The sequence below is a fragment of the Canis lupus genome, chromosome 5 (genome assembly GCF_011100685.1).
Source record: "Canis lupus familiaris isolate Mischka breed German Shepherd chromosome 5, alternate assembly UU_Cfam_GSD_1.0, whole genome shotgun sequence".
Lineage (NCBI taxonomy): Eukaryota > Metazoa > Chordata > Mammalia > Carnivora > Canidae > Canis > Canis lupus.
Window position 1 is genome coordinate 9,089,064 of NC_049226.1, and position 20,812 is coordinate 9,109,875.

The window sequence follows — 20,812 nt, forward strand, 5'->3', positions numbered from 1 at the left end:
CTGTGCCTTTCTTGGGCCAACTTTTCCAACGAACCAATCAACACATTGAAATCTGTCCTTTTTCATGCATTTTTCTACCCTTTTCCCCTAAAACCGAACAGCTACTTTGTGCAGATACGGTGTTACTGCAGAATTCTATTTCCCAAGAGCTACTATCTCCGAGTTGTTCCTCAAAGAGACAGTGCAAACGAGGGGGGTGGGGAAGGGGCTTTGAGTAACCAAATATGTTTAGGGAAAGCTTCCAACCATGCCCCCTCTTGTGAATTGGCAATGCCCCTCCCTAGCACACTAAGAGTCAAGAACTGAGCTAAACTTTGTATAACTCAGATTTTCCCAAATTCCTTTACCCTGTATCAGGAGCAACGCCTGTAACATCCTATAAAGGTGCACACTCTGGGAATCAAATCTTTAGGGCCCACATAAGAGGTATAATGTATAATCCCCGTTCTGGAGCAATCTACAAGGAGTCAGAGACACGAGACATGTACGTTTGACCCATACATACATACGCAGAACACGTAAATAACAGTCTTCATCAGAATATTTTTAGGGTCAAATGATGGTAAAAATATATAAAAAAATATATATTTTTTCAGTAGATGTTTATAGATCAGAACAACAGATCCGGCGTCCACCTCTAATTTTCACAAACCGTGGGCCTTGGTCTCAAGAACTCGCTCTTAGTCCACTGTTCTAGAAAGTTCAAAGAGGATTCACATTTCTTAAATGTGACTATGTGCCAGGTTTGGCTCTTTATCCGTGTTATTTCATTTAGTTTTGATAAGCACGGGAAACGGGTATTATCTTTTTTCTTTAGATGCAGGGAGATTGCACAGCCAGTGGCAGGGGCCTCAATTCGTACCCGTCTGTCTGGCCTCGAGGCCTGCCTTCTTTTCGCTGCGCCCTGTCACCCAGTCTTTATAGCCTCTCCTGAGCTAGGGTTTGGGCGCCTGTGCACCCACCGATATCTGGGTAGCCGGGCTGACGCATGGCCCAGCCTGGGCCTGCAGAGGACAGCTGTGCCATGCTGTGTCCCTAGAGCCTGGACTTCTCCCCATCCCCTTCCCTGGCTCGTCCACAGGTTCTGAGTTGTAACTTTTTTTTTAAAGGCCTGCGGGTCACTCCGTTGTCCTCTCCTGATGGTCGCTGTGAGGAAGGCATTAGCTGGGGGAGGACTTTGCCAATGTTAAGTGCTTTATTAATAGTATCCGCACTGAGTGCACTCTGAGCTGGAGAGGGTCCAGGGGTGGGAGGGTGTGGGCAGAAAGTCTTACTCATGCTTTTCAGCAAGCCCTCTCCAGGGTTCCCGGGCCCATCTGTAGAGCTGATCGGGGCCCTTCCTTCTCTTCTGCGTACGCTCAGCAACTCCCCCCTCTCTCTTCACCTCTACCTTCCTCTGCCTTCCCCAGGCAGGCTGGCAGTGGCCATGGAGGGGAAAGAAATGACACTAAGTTATAGAGGGGCGCTGAGCAGGAACAGGCCAAGAGGGCGGGATGTGACCTGGAATCCAAGGTCAGAGGGGAGCACAGCCAGGAGGGGCTGATAGGATGACCCTTGAGTCTCAGCCTAAGACTTAAGTCAGGGGTGAGATGCGAAGGGACAGTGGGAAGTGGCTGAGGCAGGAGCCCCGCACAGGCGATGGGGGTCAGTGCAAGGTGCTGGCCTGGGCGCCCCGGCTGGTGGGCAGGGGAATTGGTCTGGTCATCCTTCCCCTCCGACGCTTGCCTTTTCTCTCCTTCAGAAGTGAGGCTGTAGGTGGGTTCACATCAGTCTTCAAAAATGCATGGGGTTGGGGAGGCAGGAAGGACAGGGACTAACAGCTGTGAAGCACCTCAGTGTGCGAGGTCTTGGCGTTAACTTCGCTGCTTCCTGAGTGTGAGTGTGTCTAGGTTACAGAGTGAGAGGTTAAGTATAGATCTGAGCTCAGGTCTGGCTGCCTCAGGAGCCCATGAGCTTTCCACCGCACCCACAGTCTATAGTCACACACCATTGCCACGGACCCACGGCTGGGGGTGGGGGGAGAGGACCAGCTGCTGCCATCTTGGCTGTGACAGGCCAGGGCACAGAAACAGGTCCTTCCCCGAGAGCCCTTCTTCCCATGGGTGGGGCTGGGAACTGTAGCTGGACACTGAGCTCACTGGGCCCCTGGGGCTCTTTGACAGTGTGGAGAACCAGAACAGGCAGGAGGCCTGGACATCCCTGCCACCATCTTCTGCCACTGAGTCAGAGCTGCTCCCAAGAGGCCTGAGGAAGGACCTGGCCCTGGCTCCCTGGCTTCATCACTAGGATCTCAGAGTCTCTCCAACCTCATCCCCTCACCTTGACCCTAGGCCTTCCAGTCTCTTCTCTCCAAACTAGGTTCCTGATTGTTCTCTAGTTGGTGCTTTCAAAATGTGCTTCCTCAGCAAAGCACTGAGGGGGCCCCAAGACCCTAGAGCTGGAGGGTGGACCTGTGTGGGGAGATGCAGAGGCCCAGCCCCACACTGGTCACCATGGAGCAATTCTGGGTGTGTGGGCCTAGTGCTTCCAGGCCAGAGTCCCTAGGATGCCCACATCTGAGCACCACAGCCCAGGCTCAGGCGCCATGGCTTCTGGAGGTACTCCTATTTCAAATAAAGGGTTGTTGATTGACAGACTGATTAATTCCTATGATCCGGGATCCCTGGGTGGCGCAGTGGTTTCGTGCCTGTCTTTGGCCCAGGGCGCCATCCTGGAGACCCGGGATCGAATCCCATGTCGGGCTCCCGGTGCATGGAGCCTGCTTCTCCCTCTGCCTGTGTCTCTGCCTCTCTCTCTCTCTCTGTGTCTCTATGAATAAATAAATAAAAATCTTAAAAAAAAAAATTCCTATGATCCATTTGATTTCTTCCTCCTCAGGAAGAGTTTCCCTCACTCTTGGTTCTTCCTCACAGGCCAAGACAGTCCCTTGGTATCTGTTTGTTTCCATCTATCTTTGTACCGCCATGCCAGGCCAAGACCTCATACACTGTTGGAAGCCTGCTGGTGCTTCCAGAATCTACTTCCCCACCTTGGGTGCACACACGTGTGCATACACACATGCACACATACATGCGCATGCATGCACACCCTACAGGATCAGCCCAGACATGGCCATTGGCCTTCATTTATTGGGACAGCTCTTGAACGATGCCAGGGGATTATAGCTTTGATCTCATTCCTGACGTTCAACCACAGTCCTGTCTGTCGCAACCAACACTGCACACAGCACACAGCTGCCATCATGTGAGTGCACACAGCAGGCTCTTTACGGACATTACATTTAAAGCCAAGGCTTTATCGCCATTTTATGGAAGTGGCCGTAGAGGCTCATTGGAGGCAGTTGTTCCGCACCAGAGCTGAGCTGGTTACGTGAGGAAGGAGAAGTCTCCCTGGGCTGCTCCTCCAGACTTGGTGGTTGCAGCCACCGCTCCAGCCCTGTGCCTCATCTGGCCGCTCTGATCAGAGGGACCGAGCAAAGGGCCACGCATCTGCTGCTACCCCAGCAGCGAGGACTCCAGGGATACAGAAGAGCCCTGGCTGAGGATCACCCTTTTCTTCCATGGGAGAGGGGCTGGAGTATGCACAGCCGCCCGCAGGAACCACAGTCCTGGCCCCACAGAACCTCACTCCGTTCATGAAACGTTGCCCAGTGCTCCCTTCAGAATAAATCAGTGCTCATTCCCTCATTTGGCGTCACACTTTTTCGTGGCAGCAGCAAGCACTGGAGAGAGCCTCTCCCAGCTTTAGGCCCCTCTGAAGCCTCTCATCTGCCTTGGCCTCTGGAAGATGAGATCCCTATTGGGAGAGCCTCTCTGTGGGGCCACACCCTCTGAAGATCCGGGGGTGACAGCAGAGTCTGGACCCTGGGGGGTTATTCGTACCCCACGCTGCAACTCCACACCCCCAGTGCACACACACTCACCATGAGATGTTGGAAGAGCCAAGAACGCATTATATTGGTGGCGTGCTTGGGCAAGACTCCTCGTTTGTTCTTGGACTTCTTATCCTCATTGTCCAGGAGGGAGGTGAGGTCAAGGTTAACCTTCAGGGCACGTGGAGAAAAAATTAGCATCAGCAGCCTGGCGGGCCAGCAGCCGGGGACCTGTTGCCATAGTGACGCAGGCTCGCCGCCAACCCCCTTCCCAACTGGTTCTTAGGGCCCCAGGAAGGCCACCTTTCCTTTCACTCTGCACCAGCCCCTCAGAGAATGGGAAGAAGGAGGGGGAGGGGGTGCGGGGGAAGGGGATGAGAGAGGACACAAAGGAAACAGGGACATGCAGACCGTAGAGGAGAGACAAACTTGCCAGAGACCATCCACTGGTTATGAGCATTTCTGGGTTACTTTACAGTTTGCAAAGCACCTTCCTACCCATTCCCATGGTGAGCACTGACAGCAGCCCTGAAGGTAGGAGGGCTGCGTGCAGTTGGTGTTAACCCCCCTTCTGGGGATAAGAACTCTGAGGCTCAGGTGACTTATCCAAGATGACAAATTAATGTCACATCTCAGGCCTGACTTCAGATCCTCTTTCTCCCCCTACTTGTGTGCGCGCTGTATCCCACTGAGCTGCGGGGTGGCTTGGGGTAGAGGCCAGGAGTGGGAGGTGCAGGATCCTTTGATGTAACCCTGAGAGGTGGGGAAATCCTAGGACTTCCTGACACTCAGCTTCCGATAGGTAAACTGGGGGTAACGATACCTCTTAGAGGAATAACGAGGATTGAAGGAGTCGCTGGTGTAAAGGGCCTGGCGGATAGTAAACAGGTTACGGTTGCCCTCCCCATACCATGCACGTGCGCACACACCTGTGCACGGACACTCACCTGTGTGTTCTGGATCTGGATGGCTCCCTGGGGGATTGCTTGGGTGACCACCTGACCCTGGGAGGTTACCATGGTAACCGGCTGGTATAAGGCTCCACCTGAGGAGACAACCAGTTTTTGGGTCCCCTGCACGGGGGTGGGTAGGAGTGAGGGCAAGCAGGATTTTCAATTTGCTTGGCACTCCCATGGAAACACCTTCTATTCTGGAGGCACTCAAGTCCCTGTTGCGGGGGGGCGGGATGGGAATGGGGTCCAGAGAGCAGAGCCTCTGGTGGGAAGTGTTTGGGGGCAGGGACAATAGCTTTACTTGGTCTTTGAGGGGCTCATGAGATTCTGACCCAAATTTGTTCCAAAATATCACAATCAGATCTTGGTGCGAGCCATCGATAAACTCAGAGAACACTTTAGTCAAGAAATTGAGCTCCTTGTCAGGGGGCACCCCTCCCACTTCCTAAGATTGTACAGCACCCTGCCCCCCGCCCCCTGGAGCCCCCTTGGGGCCACCCCTTCTCCTCCCAGGAGTGTCCCCCACAATCCCCTGCACCGACCTGACACCACTTGTGAGTTGACGGTTGTCATGGCGATGTTGCCCTGCTGGAGAGCTGAGGCTGGGACCACAATCCCCTGGGGGTTATTGGAGACTCCAGACATGGAATTGGGGGAATTCTGCAGGAGGTCCTGGCAGTAAGGGAGGCGTGGTTTGTGACAATGTCACTAAATGCTTAGATGCCACAGCCCCAAACTCCTCCTCTCCCTTTCTCTCTTCCTGCCTTCCCTCCTCCCTTCATCCTGCTCCTCCCAGGACCCAAATCTGAAAGGCAATTCTCATGGCCTTCTAGAAGGAGTGAATAAGAAGGCTCAATATTAAAAACCAACCAACCGACCGACCGACCGACCAGCCAACAATATTTATCCACTTAGCCATTCCATTCTTCCGAAACCTGAGACACAAATCACCACATAAACAGTGGTCCCCACTTCAGCTCCACTTTGGAATTTCCAATATCGATGCCTGGGTTCTAACCCCAGAGATTCTAATTCAATTGGTTGGATGTGTGGATGGAGCCTTGGTGTTTGACAAGCTCCCCAAGTGGTTCTAAAGTGTGGCCAGGGCTGAGAACCAGGCTTCATCTGCCTGGCACCTCTTCACTCTTCACACTCAACTGTCTCCAGACGCCTTCCCTGACACCCTCTCCCCTGAGAACCTCACCTCCTCACGTACCTATATCACATTATTACACCAAGCTCCAGACGCGAATGGCCTCCAATGTTTTATCTTTGTATCCTGAGCACCTAATGCAGGGGCCTGGCGCACAGTGGCTACTAAAACAGTTGTTAAATAGTAATTTTAAAAAGCCATCCTAGCTTCTTTATAACCTGCCTTCCAAGGGCATCTCATGAGCCTCGACCTCAAGCCACCCTTCTGCACATTTCATCGATTCCTTCCTCTTCCTGAGGCTGCCAACACAGAATCCTGCCGCAGACAGAGGCTCCCTTTGCCCCACACTGTCAACCTGCCAGCCCCTGTTTTACCCAGGAAACAATCCTTGCAGTTTGTTTTTCTGCAGTAGCCAAAGCAGATAAGAAGACCATGTTTTTCTGGCACTCTGGTCACCTCGTCATTGCCATGTACCAGCTGGGCAAGGAAGTGCTTAGACCTGATGTTGAGGGGTTCCGCATGCCATGCACAAGGGGAGGGAGCTTGGCTGCAGCCTCCAAGAAGCAGCACTAAGCCCTCCCTGCCTGAAGGCCAGTCGCTTGCTCAGAGCGGGGGTGGGATGTGTGAGGAAGGAATTGGGTGTGGGTGACAGGTTGGGGTCTTTAGGCTTTATTTGGAGAAAGCAAGAAAGGTGGCCGATGAGGTGTTGTGGAAGGAGCTTTAGGAGACGTGCTTGGGTCTCTGAGCTTCTCTGACCACGGTTCCTCATCTGAAAACTGGGCTGAAGCAGGTAGCCTGTCTGATGACCCTCTAGGGCTGATGCTCTCATGCTCAAAGCTTCGAGTCATAACACATGAGCTGTAAGAATTCAGATAGGTGCAGTCAAGAAAATAGACTACAACTGGGGGGTAGGGGCGAGAGGAAAGGAGGCCCCTGGCTTCCCAACTTTTGCTTTAGGACTGGAAGAAGCTTGGGCTCTCAGCCTCCAGGGAAGTTCTAGAGTTTCTTGGATGAGCCAAACTCTTGGTCTTCCCACTCAAGCAGTTCAAGTCTCATACGGAGGCCCCACCTTCCAAAACCCAAAAACTAGAAGAGCCCTTAGAAGCCACATACTACAACTTCCTGAACACAAATAAGGAACTAGAGGCTTTAGAAACCCAGGTGACTCACCCAAGGCCCCCAGCTGGTTCGCAGCAATGGGACTAGAACACAGCCCTCCTTCATCCACAAATACTGAACACCCACCTTGTGCCAAGAACCGGGCTACGAGGTGCTCCTGGAACCACAGGGGTTCAGTACGTAGTTACTGGAGGTAAGATAACAGGCAAAACAATCCAACCCCAGAAAGACAGAGGCAGCATGGGCACCGGAGAAAGACCATGGATTTGGGAATCAGCCAATCACGGCCCTTCTGGGAGCCTTAGTCTCATTTATAAAATGTGTCTGGCCCAGTGCTGACATCCAGGAGCCCTCAAAGCCTGTATTTAGCTACGTGGCCATCTGAGGTTGATTCAGCCCTCGTCCCAGTGCCCCAGCCAACCACCCTCACAGGATGTGAGCCAATGCTGATGTTCTCTGAAGCTGAAGCAAAGCTGGAAGGTGAATGTATCTGAAGAGGGTGTCCCACCCATGCCTTTCACCCCAAAACTAATGGAAATGATTTTTCAACAATCTCATCGGTAATCATTCATGCCATGTGCTCCTCATTGGGTAAAGGCATTTGGGTGTTTCAAATATAAAATGTTGCCCCAGACTTTCTTTTCTCCGAAAAAAGTATCCGGCAAGGTTAGGAAAACACAAGCGAAAGCAGTAAAATAAATACAAGATGTGTGCCTTGGGATTCAACCAAACACACATTTTTGCTAGCTGGAGGCAGAAGGGTGAGAGCTATTGCCTGGATACTTCATCTGCTTATTCAGACTCTGGCTGGTTCCCTGCCCTGTGGTTTTGCAAGCCTCGTGCCAGGTTCTGGGCTTGGGTAACGAAAGGCAATTTATGCATTAGATCCGAGTCTTCTCTTTCCGACCCTCTCCTCCTACTCTGGGGTCCTTGGCTGGGACATGCCGAGAGGCAGCCAAGTTCTATCAGCAAAGGAATGGAATGTAGAGCTTTGAGGGCAGAGACCATGGAAAGGGCCAGGGCTGACCACATCTTAGCTGGGCAAAAAAGAGGAAGAAAATCTGGGCATCCCTGAGGTCTGGGGAAATAATATCCATCCCCAACATTTGTAAATGTGAGCTGTTTCACACGCTGGCCTGAGCCCTGTGCTGTTTTTAAAGACACAGATTCTCAGGGTCATTGAACCGGACCCTCTGCAATCTGTATTTGTAACGACCACCCTCAGCTGGTCCCAAAGATCAATGGGTCTAAAACTACCTATTTATTACACACATAGAATATTTGCATTCTTCTACCAGGTTCTTTCATTTTAATCTCCCCGCTACCATTTGCCTGAAGAGGAGCTGAGGTCTGGAGGACCAAAGTGACTTCCTAGAGTCACCCAGCCTCGAACCCGGGTCCTCTGGCTCCGAGCGCGGTGCTGATGCTAGCTTGGAGAGATGTGCTTTGGAGTCAGACATCCAGGCCCGATGTAAGCAGGGTGCCTGGCACATTCAAGCACCCAATAAATCACTTCCCACTTCCTTTGGCTAAAGCCACTCAACTCGGGAGCTGAGTTTGGCACGGCCAGGATTTAAAACCTGTCCTAGAAGTCCTGGAGCCCCTTGGGTTCTCTACTGAGCAGCTGTGGAGATCCGTCTGGAGCTGCATACCAAGTGGTGGCCAGTCCTTACCACAGGCCCCCCTCATTCCTGCCTCCCTGCCGCAGGCATTCCCGAGCCCAGGCCAAGCCCAGTGGAAGCTGTGTCCCTGTCTCGGATGAGCTCTGTGACTTGACTGCAGCCACTTCAGGAGGAGCCCAGGGTCTAGCTCTCTGGAGCCTCTGTCTCTCTGGAGACAATGAGGCTCCAAATCTCTGGCAAGAGTCTATGGTCTTTTCTGAGGAAGCAGCTACGATGGCAGCAGTGGAAGCCCCTTGGGGAGACAATGTTGGCTAAGCATGCAGTATTTTTATCTTCTTGACAGCTTTCTCTTGGGGCTTATCAGACTCCCAACCAGGTGGATGCTGCTCTGTCTAGACCCAAATAGAGCTGTTTCCTTCCAGACTCCTTAGCACCCATAAAGAGGTGAGAAGCACATGTGGTACAGTTTTAGCGACATTCTTGAGCATCCAGAGCCTCACGTCTCTGCCCAAATTGTCCAGGAACCAGGGGCGCAAGCCGGTTGTCTAGCTCAAGATCTCTGCCTTGTCCCATCAGGAACATGGCAGGGATGTCCCCAAGCCTCTGAAACCTGCTGAAAGGCTGCTGGAAGCCTGGTTTCCTTGGTGAGGCCATCCCACCAAACTGGGGAGTATGTGGGCTCCTACTTTCTAGGAGTAAGATTTGCTTTCAAAGTAGGAAAAGTCCCCAAAGCTGAAAACTTCCATAGTTTCCTGCAAATGATGTCTTAGGGCCTGGACCAGGTGACCCAGGACTCGGATGGAAACCCACAAGCTGGGCTCCACAGGCCTCCCCAGAAGCTGCCCCTCCGCTGGTCCTCGTGGGCAGTGGCAATGGGCATCTCAGAAGTGGGTAGAGCAAAGTAGGGGAGCAAGTTTGCTCACACCTCCTAAACCCCACCCGTGGACCAGCTGCAAAGCCCTCGCTGCCACTGGTCACTCTTTCTGGGCCATAGTGGTCACTGGGCGAGTTTTACTCCAAATCTCATTCTGGAACCAAAAAAGATGATTTGTTCAAAAGGAAGACCTTACTAAGAAAAAGTGGGAGGCTCTGGGATTACTCTTGGAAGCAGAGGGTGTTCGGGTGGGGTACGTGTGGCACAAGGAGGCTGACGATGGCTATGGCTCTGACCTCATGGTCTGGCGTCAGCCCAGGAGGAGCTCGGTCAGTCCCTGGGGCCCCCAGTCTTTGTTGTGAATAGGGAAAGGGCTTGTGTTGCCTGAAAAAACGTAATTTCCACTACAGGAAGAAATTCTTAGAATGAACTGATGGGAGGAAGAAAGAAGGAGCGAAGGCAAAGACAAGACGGAGAGAACAATTCTCCTTTAAGTTATTTTGAAAGAGCCGGAGTGTTTATCTTACCAGGATGTCTGTGGAACAGGGGACGTGAACTAGATGACACTGCCAAGGTCCTTCCAGCAGAGGATTTTAGAAAAACCAACGCCATTCCCTAGGATTGTGTGTGTGTGTGTGTGTGTGTGTGTGTGTATGTGTGTGTAGTGGGAGGGGGCGAGCAGGGGAGAGGTTGGGGGAGCAGTACAGCCCACTGAGAGGGGCGGGGAGGGGGGGCAGCTGTCTGCCATCCACCCCCAGGCCACTAGGGGTCTCTGCTGATCCATCAGCTCAGATCTCACTCCCCCAAACCTCCCCAAGCGGCCAGGAGGTCAGGCTGGGGGTGGGGACGTGGTCTTGGGTGCAGCACTTCTGCTGAAAGCTTGTCCTGACTCACCCCGGGCACGCCCACGGCCCATTCTCTGGACTCCTTCAGTGCTTCCTGTCGGCCTGGCCCTACTGGACACACAGCACGGTGGTTCTCCTGCTTATGCAGGTGCATGGGTCCTCCTCCCCTAGCTTTGGTTGCAGATATTTGGAGGGGAAGAGGGTTCTTTCTTTGCATTCTCTCACACCGCCTACCACAGTGTTGGGTGCATGATAGATGCTCAATAAACGCATGGCCTGACTCAGTTTTGGCCTGGGATGGGGTGTGTGCGTGCGTCTTAGAGGGGTGGGGAGGTTGCCCCGTCCCCAGACAGGCTGTCCCTGGCAGGCTTCCTCCATTCTGGCAGGGCCAGAGTCTGGTCCTGGGCTGGGAGGAGCTGGGCTCCCAAACCCTGGGGAGCCAAACACATGTAAACAGGCCACCTGATCCTGTTGCTGTCCCTCTGGTCGGTTGGGGGCTTTAGTCTCAAGGGAAAGGCACTTCTGGCCTGTGGGGGCAAGTGGCAGCTGCTGCTCTTAAGGAACATTCCTTCTCACAAGGAGGAGTGGACTGCTCAGGTTTCACTCGCCTGGCGGAAGGGGAAGGGCCGTCCTCATGGTCTCCCGGGCCCCTGAGCTGGAGGGCTGGAGGCCAGGAAGTGGTGGAGGGGACAGCTCCAGCGGCCATGGTGACAGTGAGGCAGGCCAGGGCTTGGAACTCTGTTTCCTGGCGCTGTGGTCTAGGGGTGCCCCCTTCCATCTCAGGGGGATCTCGCAGGGTAGATCACTTCTCCCTTCTCCTGCCGGCCCTAAAATGGCCTGGTCGGATCTTCAGGATGCTTGGCCACGGGGGCGGAACTTCTGGGGGCTTGATGGCGGTGACTGCCCTCCACCCCCACCACCTTGACCTCCTGCTAATCTTGAAAATGCAAACTCCCTGTAGGTCAGTAGGCAAGTCTACCTTCCCCAGGTAGGGGTGCACTCGCTAGTCCCCTTCCTGTGTTTTTAGGAAGTCTGCATAGCTGGAGAGTTCACTCTGTACCTTTCTCCTCCCTATTAGCAAATCTAAAGTCTTGCTTCCAGCAATTGGTTCCTTGCTCTCTAGTCTCCAGATTCCTGCTCTGTGGTTAAGGGGGTCGCCCGTCCTTATCCAGGGCGCAGGATCTCTGGTTCTTCTTATGCGTCACCAAAAAAGCCAAAGGACTCATTATAGTAAGTAGAACATAGACTCCAGAGTAACCTACTCCAGTCTCTGCTGCTTACTAGGTGTGTGACCTTGAGCCAATGTCTTAACTTCTCTGAGCGTCTCTTTCCTTGGGGAGAAAATAATGTGGCCCTTGCAGCCTTGATGTGAAGAGTAAATAATATATGCAAAGCACCCAGTGCATACAGGGTTTGGAGACGTAGGGGAGGTTCAGGAAATGTTGACCTTCTCCCTGTTCTCTCCCAGCTCTTCCTAGAGCAGCACAAGTAGCTCTTCTTAGAGCTACTCAATTAATTTGCCTCCAACACGTTTCCAACCCTTACCCCCTCACCTACACTCCCCATTACCTCTCACATCTTTGGTGACTGGCCATCATTTCCCACCTTAGGGCATAACTCCCCACAACTTGGTTGCAAGATACTCCACTGTTACGTTTGGAGGACAGAGATCATGTCAGATCCACTTTGAGATCCTTGGAACTCAGCAGGCTCAACTGCACTTGCACAGATGCAGGGCATGAATGAATGACTGCTCAGGAACGAATGACTGCTCCTCCTCTACAGCTGCTTCTCTCCAGGGATTCTAGAAGGTTGTTTCTGTTCCTCACCTTCTCCCAGACTTCTCTCTATCCTGGGAACACTTTTGGAGCTCCCGGAAAGCCTACACCCCGCCCCCCACCCCCCTCATCCCCAAGGCCAGTGAATCTGTGACTTCTCCACTCACAATGGGCAAAATCCTCCTGCTGGCCTACCTAATCCATGCTGAGGTTTGCTCATTCTGTCTCTAGGCAGGAACAGACTGGCTGTGCGAGTGTGCAGGGCGGGCCGGGCCCTTTCTGGGGGCAGGAGGAAGGAGGCTGAGCAGCGACTGGGGTAACCTGAGGCCACACATGTGGTTTGTTTAATCCAGACCCTTTCCTGGGGTTCCTCTCTCCATCTCTGGCTGCTCCCTTCCCGCCTTTCTCAATGTTCCCTCGACCTGGAGCTTTCCATGGCTCACATAACTTATCTAGATCCTCAGGTGTGACTCACAGCTCCTTCGCACTGAGATTGGGGGCTCCTTCTGGATGATTCACTCATGCTCTCACAGGACCTAGCAGGGTGCATACAGTAAGTGCCCCCCCCCCCCCCCCCCGCCCCAGTGCTTGGTGACTGAGAACGTGGCTCAGCCCAATGTGCCCCACGATGGGGCCCTGGCTTAGATCCCCATAGAGAAAGAGGGATGAGTTTCAAGTCAAATTAATACTTGAGTGAGGTGGGAGTTAGGTTTTGTCCAGTGGGATGGTTTAGTTTACAACCTCTAGGAAAAGACAGGAGAAGCTCGAGTGCGAGTCTGAGATGAGCCTCCTTCCTAGGGAGGCTGCCCCAGCAAGAAGCCTGGGCTGGGAGGCGTGAGGGAGCTTGGATGTCATCAGGTGCAGGCAGTACAGGCTGGCTTCCTGGGGACGTGGACAAAACTGTGGCCCAATTCTTTGGGAGACTCGGTGTCAGCTCTCCTGCTTGGTGGAAGCCGACTCCCCCACTCCCTACCCTCATCCCACCCCCAAGAGAAAGCTCACATTCAGAAACAGGAAGGCCAGGCGGGGAATGTGCCCAGCTGCCACAGAGCTGAATGGGAACACGGTGTGGCATCTGAGTTGGGGGGGGGGGAGACCTATTTGAATTAAAAAAATGTCTCCCACTTTGCAACACAAGGCCGAATGATTAGCACACAGGGAAAATCATGAGCCAGCAGTTTGCAACAAAGCTGGCAGGCGGCTGGAATGTTGATCCTGAGGATCATGTTCCAGAGGGGAGACACCCCTCCCCGGGCCAGGCTGGCGCTCAGTGGGGCTATTTCAGGCTGGGGGGATTAAGGTCGAACCATGACGAATGTGAACCATCGTCTGCATGCGCGTGTGTGCCTGCGTGCGCAGACACACACACACACACACACACACACAAACACACTCCAGACACTCCTTTTCTCTCGTCTCTCCCATCCCGGCCCCCATGCCCTGATCTCCAGGCCTGCCTCCCGCACGGAAAGTCTCTTGGAGGCCAGGACCTCTCCCTCCCGGGCAGGCCCAGCCAGGCCCGCAGCCCCAGCTCAGGGAGTCACGGGAGCCGGGCCTGGGAATGTGGAGAGCACACACCTGGCTTCACACTGTCCCCTCACCTGCCCAGCCTGTCCCTTCATCCCCTGTCTCTGCCGATGCCATTCTTTCTTCTCTCTCTTCCGCCCTGGCTTTCTCAGCCTCACTTCCCTTCTCTCTGCTACCCTTCCGTCTGGGCCGCATCCTTCCTAAGCCTCCCTCCTGACGGTGACTCTCCAGGGTTGTCTCTCTTTCCCATTCTCTTGCTTCTGATTTCTCCCTCCCTCCTTCCTCTGGTCTCGCCTGATCTCCGTCTTTCTCCTTGTGTTACTTCTTCTTTTTTTTTCCTTGTCTTACTTCTTTCAACAGTTCTTCACTGGCCATCCATGCTTGAGACCTTGGGTTAGCCGCCACCAGGCATGGGTTATAATTGTATATAAAATACTGTCTGTTAGCTAGGAGACGAGAATAACAATACACCAGTGACTCTGAGTTGAAGCCACATGTGATGTTTACAATTAAGTGGCCCCCAGTGCTCCCAGCACTTAGTTGGGAGAAAGAAAAGGCCTTTCTGGATGGGGCGTCAGAGGGGCCTCCAGGGGAGAGCAGCCTTGTGGCCTCCTTGGGAGGGGGCTGGGCTTGGTCCTGCAGAGCTGTGCAAGTGTCGTGGGAGCAGACAGGCCTGGGAGAATGGGGGTCCGGGGAAGCCTGGGGTATCAGGTGAAAGGATGAGAGAACTCTGAGGACATTAAGAGCTTCTGGGCAGGAGAATGACATGAGCAGAGCCTCAGCACCACAAATCCAGCGGCAGAGGCTGAAGAGGCACATGTAGGCGTGTTTGCGGTGTGCATGAGTGTGCGCGCACGTGTGCGTGTGTGTGTGGAGGGCTGAGGGCTAGCCAGAGAGGACAGGCGAGCCGGTGAGGCACCCAGGGCAGCAGCCTGTGTGCGATGATCCCATTTACCCACTGAAGTCTGGACTAGGTAGGAGGTGGCAGTCAGGGGCAATGAAGGGACACGTTAGCGAAATTCCAGACAGGAGTGTCTGCGTCTTTCTCTAGCTGTCTTTGTTTTGGCCCGATTGTCTGAGTTCCCCTTTCCAAGCAGATCAGAAGCCTTTCTGCGGTGGCCACCCAGGGCCAGCTTCGCTGTCAGGCAGAGATCTGATATTTACAGTGACGGGAATCAAAGTTCTCTCCTTTTCCTCAAAGCTCAGAGGCCCCGAGCGCCGGGATCTCCCAGGAGGACTTGGGCAGGCAGCAGCTCCGCGCCCCGGCTCACCCGGGGTCTTATCCTCCTCTGCCAACCCCGCGCCCCCAGAGGCCCTGCCGGCTGCAGACTGACTTGTCAGCCCCAGGACCCCAACCCCGGAGGGGCCCGCTGTGGCTGCCGAGCCCTCTGGCCCTGCTCTCCTCCCCCATTACCCCGGTGCACCCCCAATGTCAGCGCTCGAGGTAGACTTGGAGAGCCCAGGAGGGGAAATCCAGAGCCTCTCCAAGGACCTGATTATTTCCAAAGACTTGTGCTAATTTTCTGATATGATCCTCACATCTCTGTGAGGCACTAAATCCTCATTACTTTTCCTGACCGATGCATTCTAATTAGATCAACACTTAAAAAAAATTCACAATAGCCACAGGATGGCTTTCCATCTCATTAACTCCTCACTTATTATTTTCATGAAAATTACTGATAAAAATGTGCATCTCCATTTGCTGAGGCCTCACGGCCTCCTCAGCTCCTATCTTGAATCTCTCCCGTCACCGGGGCTGCGGGGCTGCGCAGCGTCGCCATGGTAACCCACAATAATAGAAACTAATAAATTACAAACGAGATGCTCGTTGAGCAATTATTGTCCTCTTTTATGCAAGTTTCTTGCTAATTTTGATCATAAGGGAAAGTACAATAAGACTCTGAAGGAATGAGTCTATTTCAAGAGAATATTAGCAAGCAGAAGCCTGGGCGGCTGTTTTTAGATCTGTAATAAAGTGATTTGGTGATTTCAAGCAATGGGAAGAGGAAATAAACTTCTTGCCTCATGTCCCATGCAGTACTCACTGTCAAGTCCCACAGAGATCCCTTTGGATATGTGCAAGGCGGGGCTGGCCTCCTAGAGACGCCCCTGACCCTTCCGTCCCCTGCCTCTACCAACCTGGAGGGATGGATGAAGTGTGTTGGTCCTTAAAGCTTAGAGATAAAAATGGCACCACCTCTCTTAGGCACTTGCTTTCCAGTGCCCATCATTCTTAGAAAATTTACCCTCTTCCCCAAGCCTGATCGTCTCATGAGAAGAGGCCACTGCAAACCTCCTGGGGCCCCCCATGTGTCTGTCCTAGACTCGGGAACTCAGTGGGAGAGGAAGAAAGCGGTGAGCTATGGCTTACGTAGATTGTCTAGATTGTCGGTGAGTTTGATGGAAAGGTATCACCAGGCAGCTTTCTTAGCTCGTAGGTTTGGAGAAAATATTCCACCCTGGAGAGAAGAACCCGTGTTCACCTAGAACACATAGTGGCCATTTCTACATTCCCCAGTTCCCAGGATGAAGGTGGTGGGTGACTCTTGGGAAGGGGGGTGACTTGAGGCGACCTTCACAGTGGCCCTGAACCTTAGGGAGACAGATGAGCCAGGGTAGGGTGAGCAACAGGAAAATGATCTGGGAAAAGCAGTCGCATGGGAAGCATAGAACCCATCTATTAGGTGGGCAGGACTCAGGGAAGGACCATTTTCCTCAGAGCCTCCTTCTCAAAAACACGGAGAGCTCAGCAAGCCCTCTTGAGAAGTGTGCGGGGCTGGGAGGCTGGGGTCCATTCCCAGCTCTGCCCCTGTCTCATGTTCCAGGAAAACTTTCCATCTCAACACTTATGTGCATTTCATGCATCAGAAGAGGGCCCTCATGCTGAAAGGATCCGGTGAGTCTAATCCACTTTCCTGGGCCACCAGGGGGCCTTCAGACAGTCCTACACCTGGCGTAGAAGCCTGGCTTAGGAGATAGGACCCAGCCCTGTGTGTTACCTGTGAGTGAAGGTTTATGGAGGGCTGGTTGGGGGAGTAGGGTCCCCCGAGATCATTCCTGAGCAGGTTATCGCTGTGCATCTTGGTTTTGAGGCAGGTGATGTACCGGTTACAAAAGTCCTTGCAGAGTTCATTGACTTTCTCCAATTCCAGCAGGTGAATTCTCAGGACCTGGATTGCCTTCACCATCTGGAGAGAGGAGGGAGAGGTGAGCCCAGGTATTCGTATCACACTCCTCCTGCTGCCTTGACCTCCCGGGCCCCAAGCCCACCAGCGAGGAGAGAAGTCCATCCCCTGCCCTAGGTAGGAGCTTTCTCATCCACTGGATTTAAATTCTAGTTATGGCGACCTGCTGGTGGTTCGTGTGTGTTGAGCCCACTGCTACCACAACCGTTCTCGAGTCGGAGAACCATAGAGTTAAAAGGCCAGGTCTCTAGCTGTGGGCCTGCCATTTATCATCTGTGCGACCTCAGGTAATTGCTCTGCACCTTGTTGTCTGAAAAATAGTTATGCCCTCCCTAACAACTGTCTAGGTTTGTTGAAAGGATTGCATGAGGGAATGTACAAGCTGAAAAGTGTGAGGTGCTGAGTAGGCATGAGGAAGACAGGAGAGTTTCTTGTGAGCGCCTCAAGAAGTCAGGGACTGTCTATTCTTAAACATGTATTCTGAGTGCCTCATGTGACACAGGTCACCTTGCAGATGCCCCATTGATACTTGTTGACTGATGGAATCATCCAGCAGGACTTAGCTGGGCTCTGGAACACCTAGCTGTCTGTGGTGGCCTCTTCTGTGCCCTTTGGATTGTTGTACATGCGCCTGTCGCTTCTTCAAATGGACACTCCGAACCCTTCACGGCAAGAGGCTATTTCTCAATCGGAGCTCTTCTCTTTATCATTGTTATTATTATAAAAAGAAAAAGTGTGACAGGAGGTTTGGAAAGTAAGGGATGAAAATAACTGTCTTTGATCCAATCACCCTAAAAGAAAGATGATTTTTTTTTGTCTTTTCTACAGGCATCTATTTTAACATGGCTTTAGTCACCTCGTCCATACAACTTTGTTTCCTATTTTCCCCTTAGTTTATCAAATGGATTTTTCTACACAGCAGCACTGTCTTCCCTATTGTCCTTTTCCAGCCTGTGAGTTTCTAGAAAGGAGAGATGGTGTCTGATTTGCTCACCATGTTATCCTTGGCACCACCACTCAATGGATGCTGAGTAAATATTTGTTGAATGGGTAAAAATTATTGAGTAAATATGTTTTTGATTGTTGCCTATTATTTCATGTGTGCCATCCTTAACCAATCCCTTATTGTTGAGCATTTAGGCTACTTCCAATATTTCAATTTTATAAAACATGTTACAGTGACTGTTTTCCAAGCTTCAGCTTTTACTTCACACGTCTGCATTATTCCTCGAGGTGAATTCCCAGGAGTGACAGGAAAAAAAGGCTATGGACATTCTTTTGGCTTGTGATAAATACTGCCAAGCTGCTTTTCAAAAAAAGTGTGGTTCAAGTGAGGCTGGAGCGATTGGACATCCACAAGCAAAAAAAAAGCGAACCTTATATAAAAATGAATTAGCATGCACCAAAGACCTAATGTAAGCAATAAAACTATAAAAACCTTTAGAACAAAAATACAGGAGAAAATCATGAGTTCCTAAGAGTAGGCAAAGAGGTCTTAGACTTGACCACACAAGCTTGACCCAGAAAAGGAAAAATTGATAAATTAGAACTCATCGATATTGAAAATGTTTGCCCTTCAGAAGACCCTGTGAAGAAGATAAGAAGGCAAACCATAGACTGGAAGAAAATACTTGCAAACCATATATCTCACAAAGGACTTCTTTCTAGAATATGTAAAGAGCTCACAGATTTAAACAGTAAAATAGCAAGCAACCCAATCCGAAGAGGGGGAAAAGACAATATCAGACATTTCACTGAAAAGGATACACAGATGGCAAGTAAGCACACGAGAAGATGTTCATTGTCATTAGCCATCAGGGAAATGCAAATTAAAACCACAACAAGATACCACTTACACACCTATCAGGATGGTTAAAATAAAAAAAAAAATAGTGATAACACCATGGCAAAGAAATGGACATTTGGTCACTCGTACATTACTGACAGATATGAAAAATGGTTCAGCTCCTTTGGAAAACAGTATAACAGGGTTTTTTTGTTTGTTTGTTTTGTTTTCTAATAAAACTACATATATGCTTACCACACACCCTGCAATTGTACTCTTGGGGATTTATCCCAGAGGACAAAAATATATGTTTGCACAAAAACCAGTATGTGAATGTTCAAAGCAGCCTTATTTCTAACAGCCCCAAACTGGAAACAACCAAACTACACTTCAGCAGGTGAATGGGTAAAAGACACTGTGGTACATCCATGCCATGGATTACTATTTAGCAACAAAAAAGGAACCAAGTACTATAGACTCAACAACTTGGATGGATTTCAAAGGAATAATTACGCTGAATAAGAAAAGCCAATCTCAAAAGGTTACACACTATATGATGCCACTTCTCTAACATTCTCGAAATGACAACATTATGGAGATGGAGAACAGATTGGTGGTGGCCAGGGGTCCAGCGGGGGAGAGGGGGAGGAACTGCTCTGTATCTTGACTATCAGTGTTCACAGATCTAGATCTGTGAGAAAATGGCACAAAACTACACACACACACACACACACACACGCACACACAAGTGCATGTAAACTGGTGTAATCTGAGTAAGATTGGTAGATTGTATTGTTGATATCCTGGTTGTGAAACTACGTAGTTATGCAAGAAGAGAATCAGAACTTTTTTGTATTAATTCCTAAAATTGCGTGTGAATCTATAATTACATCAAAATGAAAAATGAAAAAAATGGGGCTTGTTGCCCTTTGAGACCCATTGATATGGATAATAGCAGGATACAGGGAATTCCTGTTTAATCCTACCCCCCCCCCCCACCCCCCGGCTGTTGGCTAGCATCTTGATGCCTGGGAAACAAGGCAGGGAATGTCTCCCGGAGAATTTTGCTGGTCAGGTGTGAGTAGAGTGGCATGGCTGGACACCAGTGCCACGCTCCTCTCTGAGCTTCACTGGCATTTCTAGTGGGGAGTGACTGGGGTTAACTTTTGGGCTGCCTGATGGGCAGGCATGCACTGTGCTTAACTAATGAAGGCTCCTGGAGTACGGAATTAGACTCAGTGCCACTCAGACAGACCCACAGCTCTGTGTCTTCATGCGGGGCTCAACCCTCGGGTCTTATCCTAAGGGAGTGCTCCCTCCCTGGGGCTGAGACCAAAAGAGACTGTGTTCTCCCAGGTAAAGAGGGGAATCTTGATTTTAGAATGGATTATTCGGTACTGGAATAACATTTGCTCTCAATTTCCTACTTGGCTGTGGCCATGGATATCTTGGTTTACGCCTTTCAGAATAATTAGCCCCGTATAAAGCGTTTAATGAAGGCTCATTGACTGATTGATAACAACACCCAAACATTTCTTATTCTTACAAGGTCTCAGGCACTGTGTTAACCCTATCACATGCCCTGCCGTAATTATACCACACAGCCACCTCTGCGAGCAGGTACTCTTATTGCTCATATTTTACAATTGAAGAAAACGAAGCCCAGAGATACTAAGTTTCACTTGTTTAGAATCACATGGCCGGTGAGTGATAACACTAGCGTATGAAGCCAGGTGGCTTATGTTGCTTCACCCTCGAGACAAGCTCTCAGGATTTGTGTAGCTGGAGAACAGCAGTTTGAAGGCTGCATGATTTGTGGGGTGGGTGGGGGTGGGGTGGCTCAGTGATGGGAAGTATGGGCTTCCAGGAAGACTAAATAGCTTTGGGGACATTAAAGTTTAGGATTTCCAGAACCCTCCCTGGTAACATTGCCTCCGTTGGCTGCTCTGGGTTCTCATCTCTCACTCCTGGCCTAGCCCCCTGGAGTCAGAATACCTCACAGTGTAGAGGTATTGGACTGTTAAGAGAGTGTTGGACTGTCAGGGGCTTCCCGGTTTTTGATTCCTTGAACATTACCAGGACTCGTGCCCTCAATT

At 51.3% G+C, this 20,812-nt stretch overlaps 1 protein-coding gene across 14 annotated transcripts in view; it reads right to left on the minus strand.

The window, feature by feature from the left end:
- PKNOX2 (PBX/knotted 1 homeobox 2) overlaps window positions 1–20,812 on the minus strand; it is a 310,043-nt gene that overhangs the window by 16,272 nt on the left and 272,959 nt on the right. For 13 of the 14 annotated variants that reach the window (XM_038535746.1, XM_038535750.1, XM_038535744.1 and 10 more), the window contains 4 exons: window positions 16,745–16,933; window positions 5,367–5,496; window positions 4,819–4,916; window positions 3,923–4,042 (listed from right to left, as the gene is read on the minus strand). In XM_038535746.1, coding sequence (XP_038391674.1) covers window positions 3,923–4,042; window positions 4,819–4,916; window positions 5,367–5,496; window positions 16,745–16,933 — 537 coding nt within the window. The remainder of the gene's footprint in view (window positions 1–3,922; window positions 4,043–4,818; window positions 4,917–5,366; window positions 5,497–16,744; window positions 16,934–20,812) is intronic. The other variant, XM_038535757.1, reaches the window with a different exon arrangement.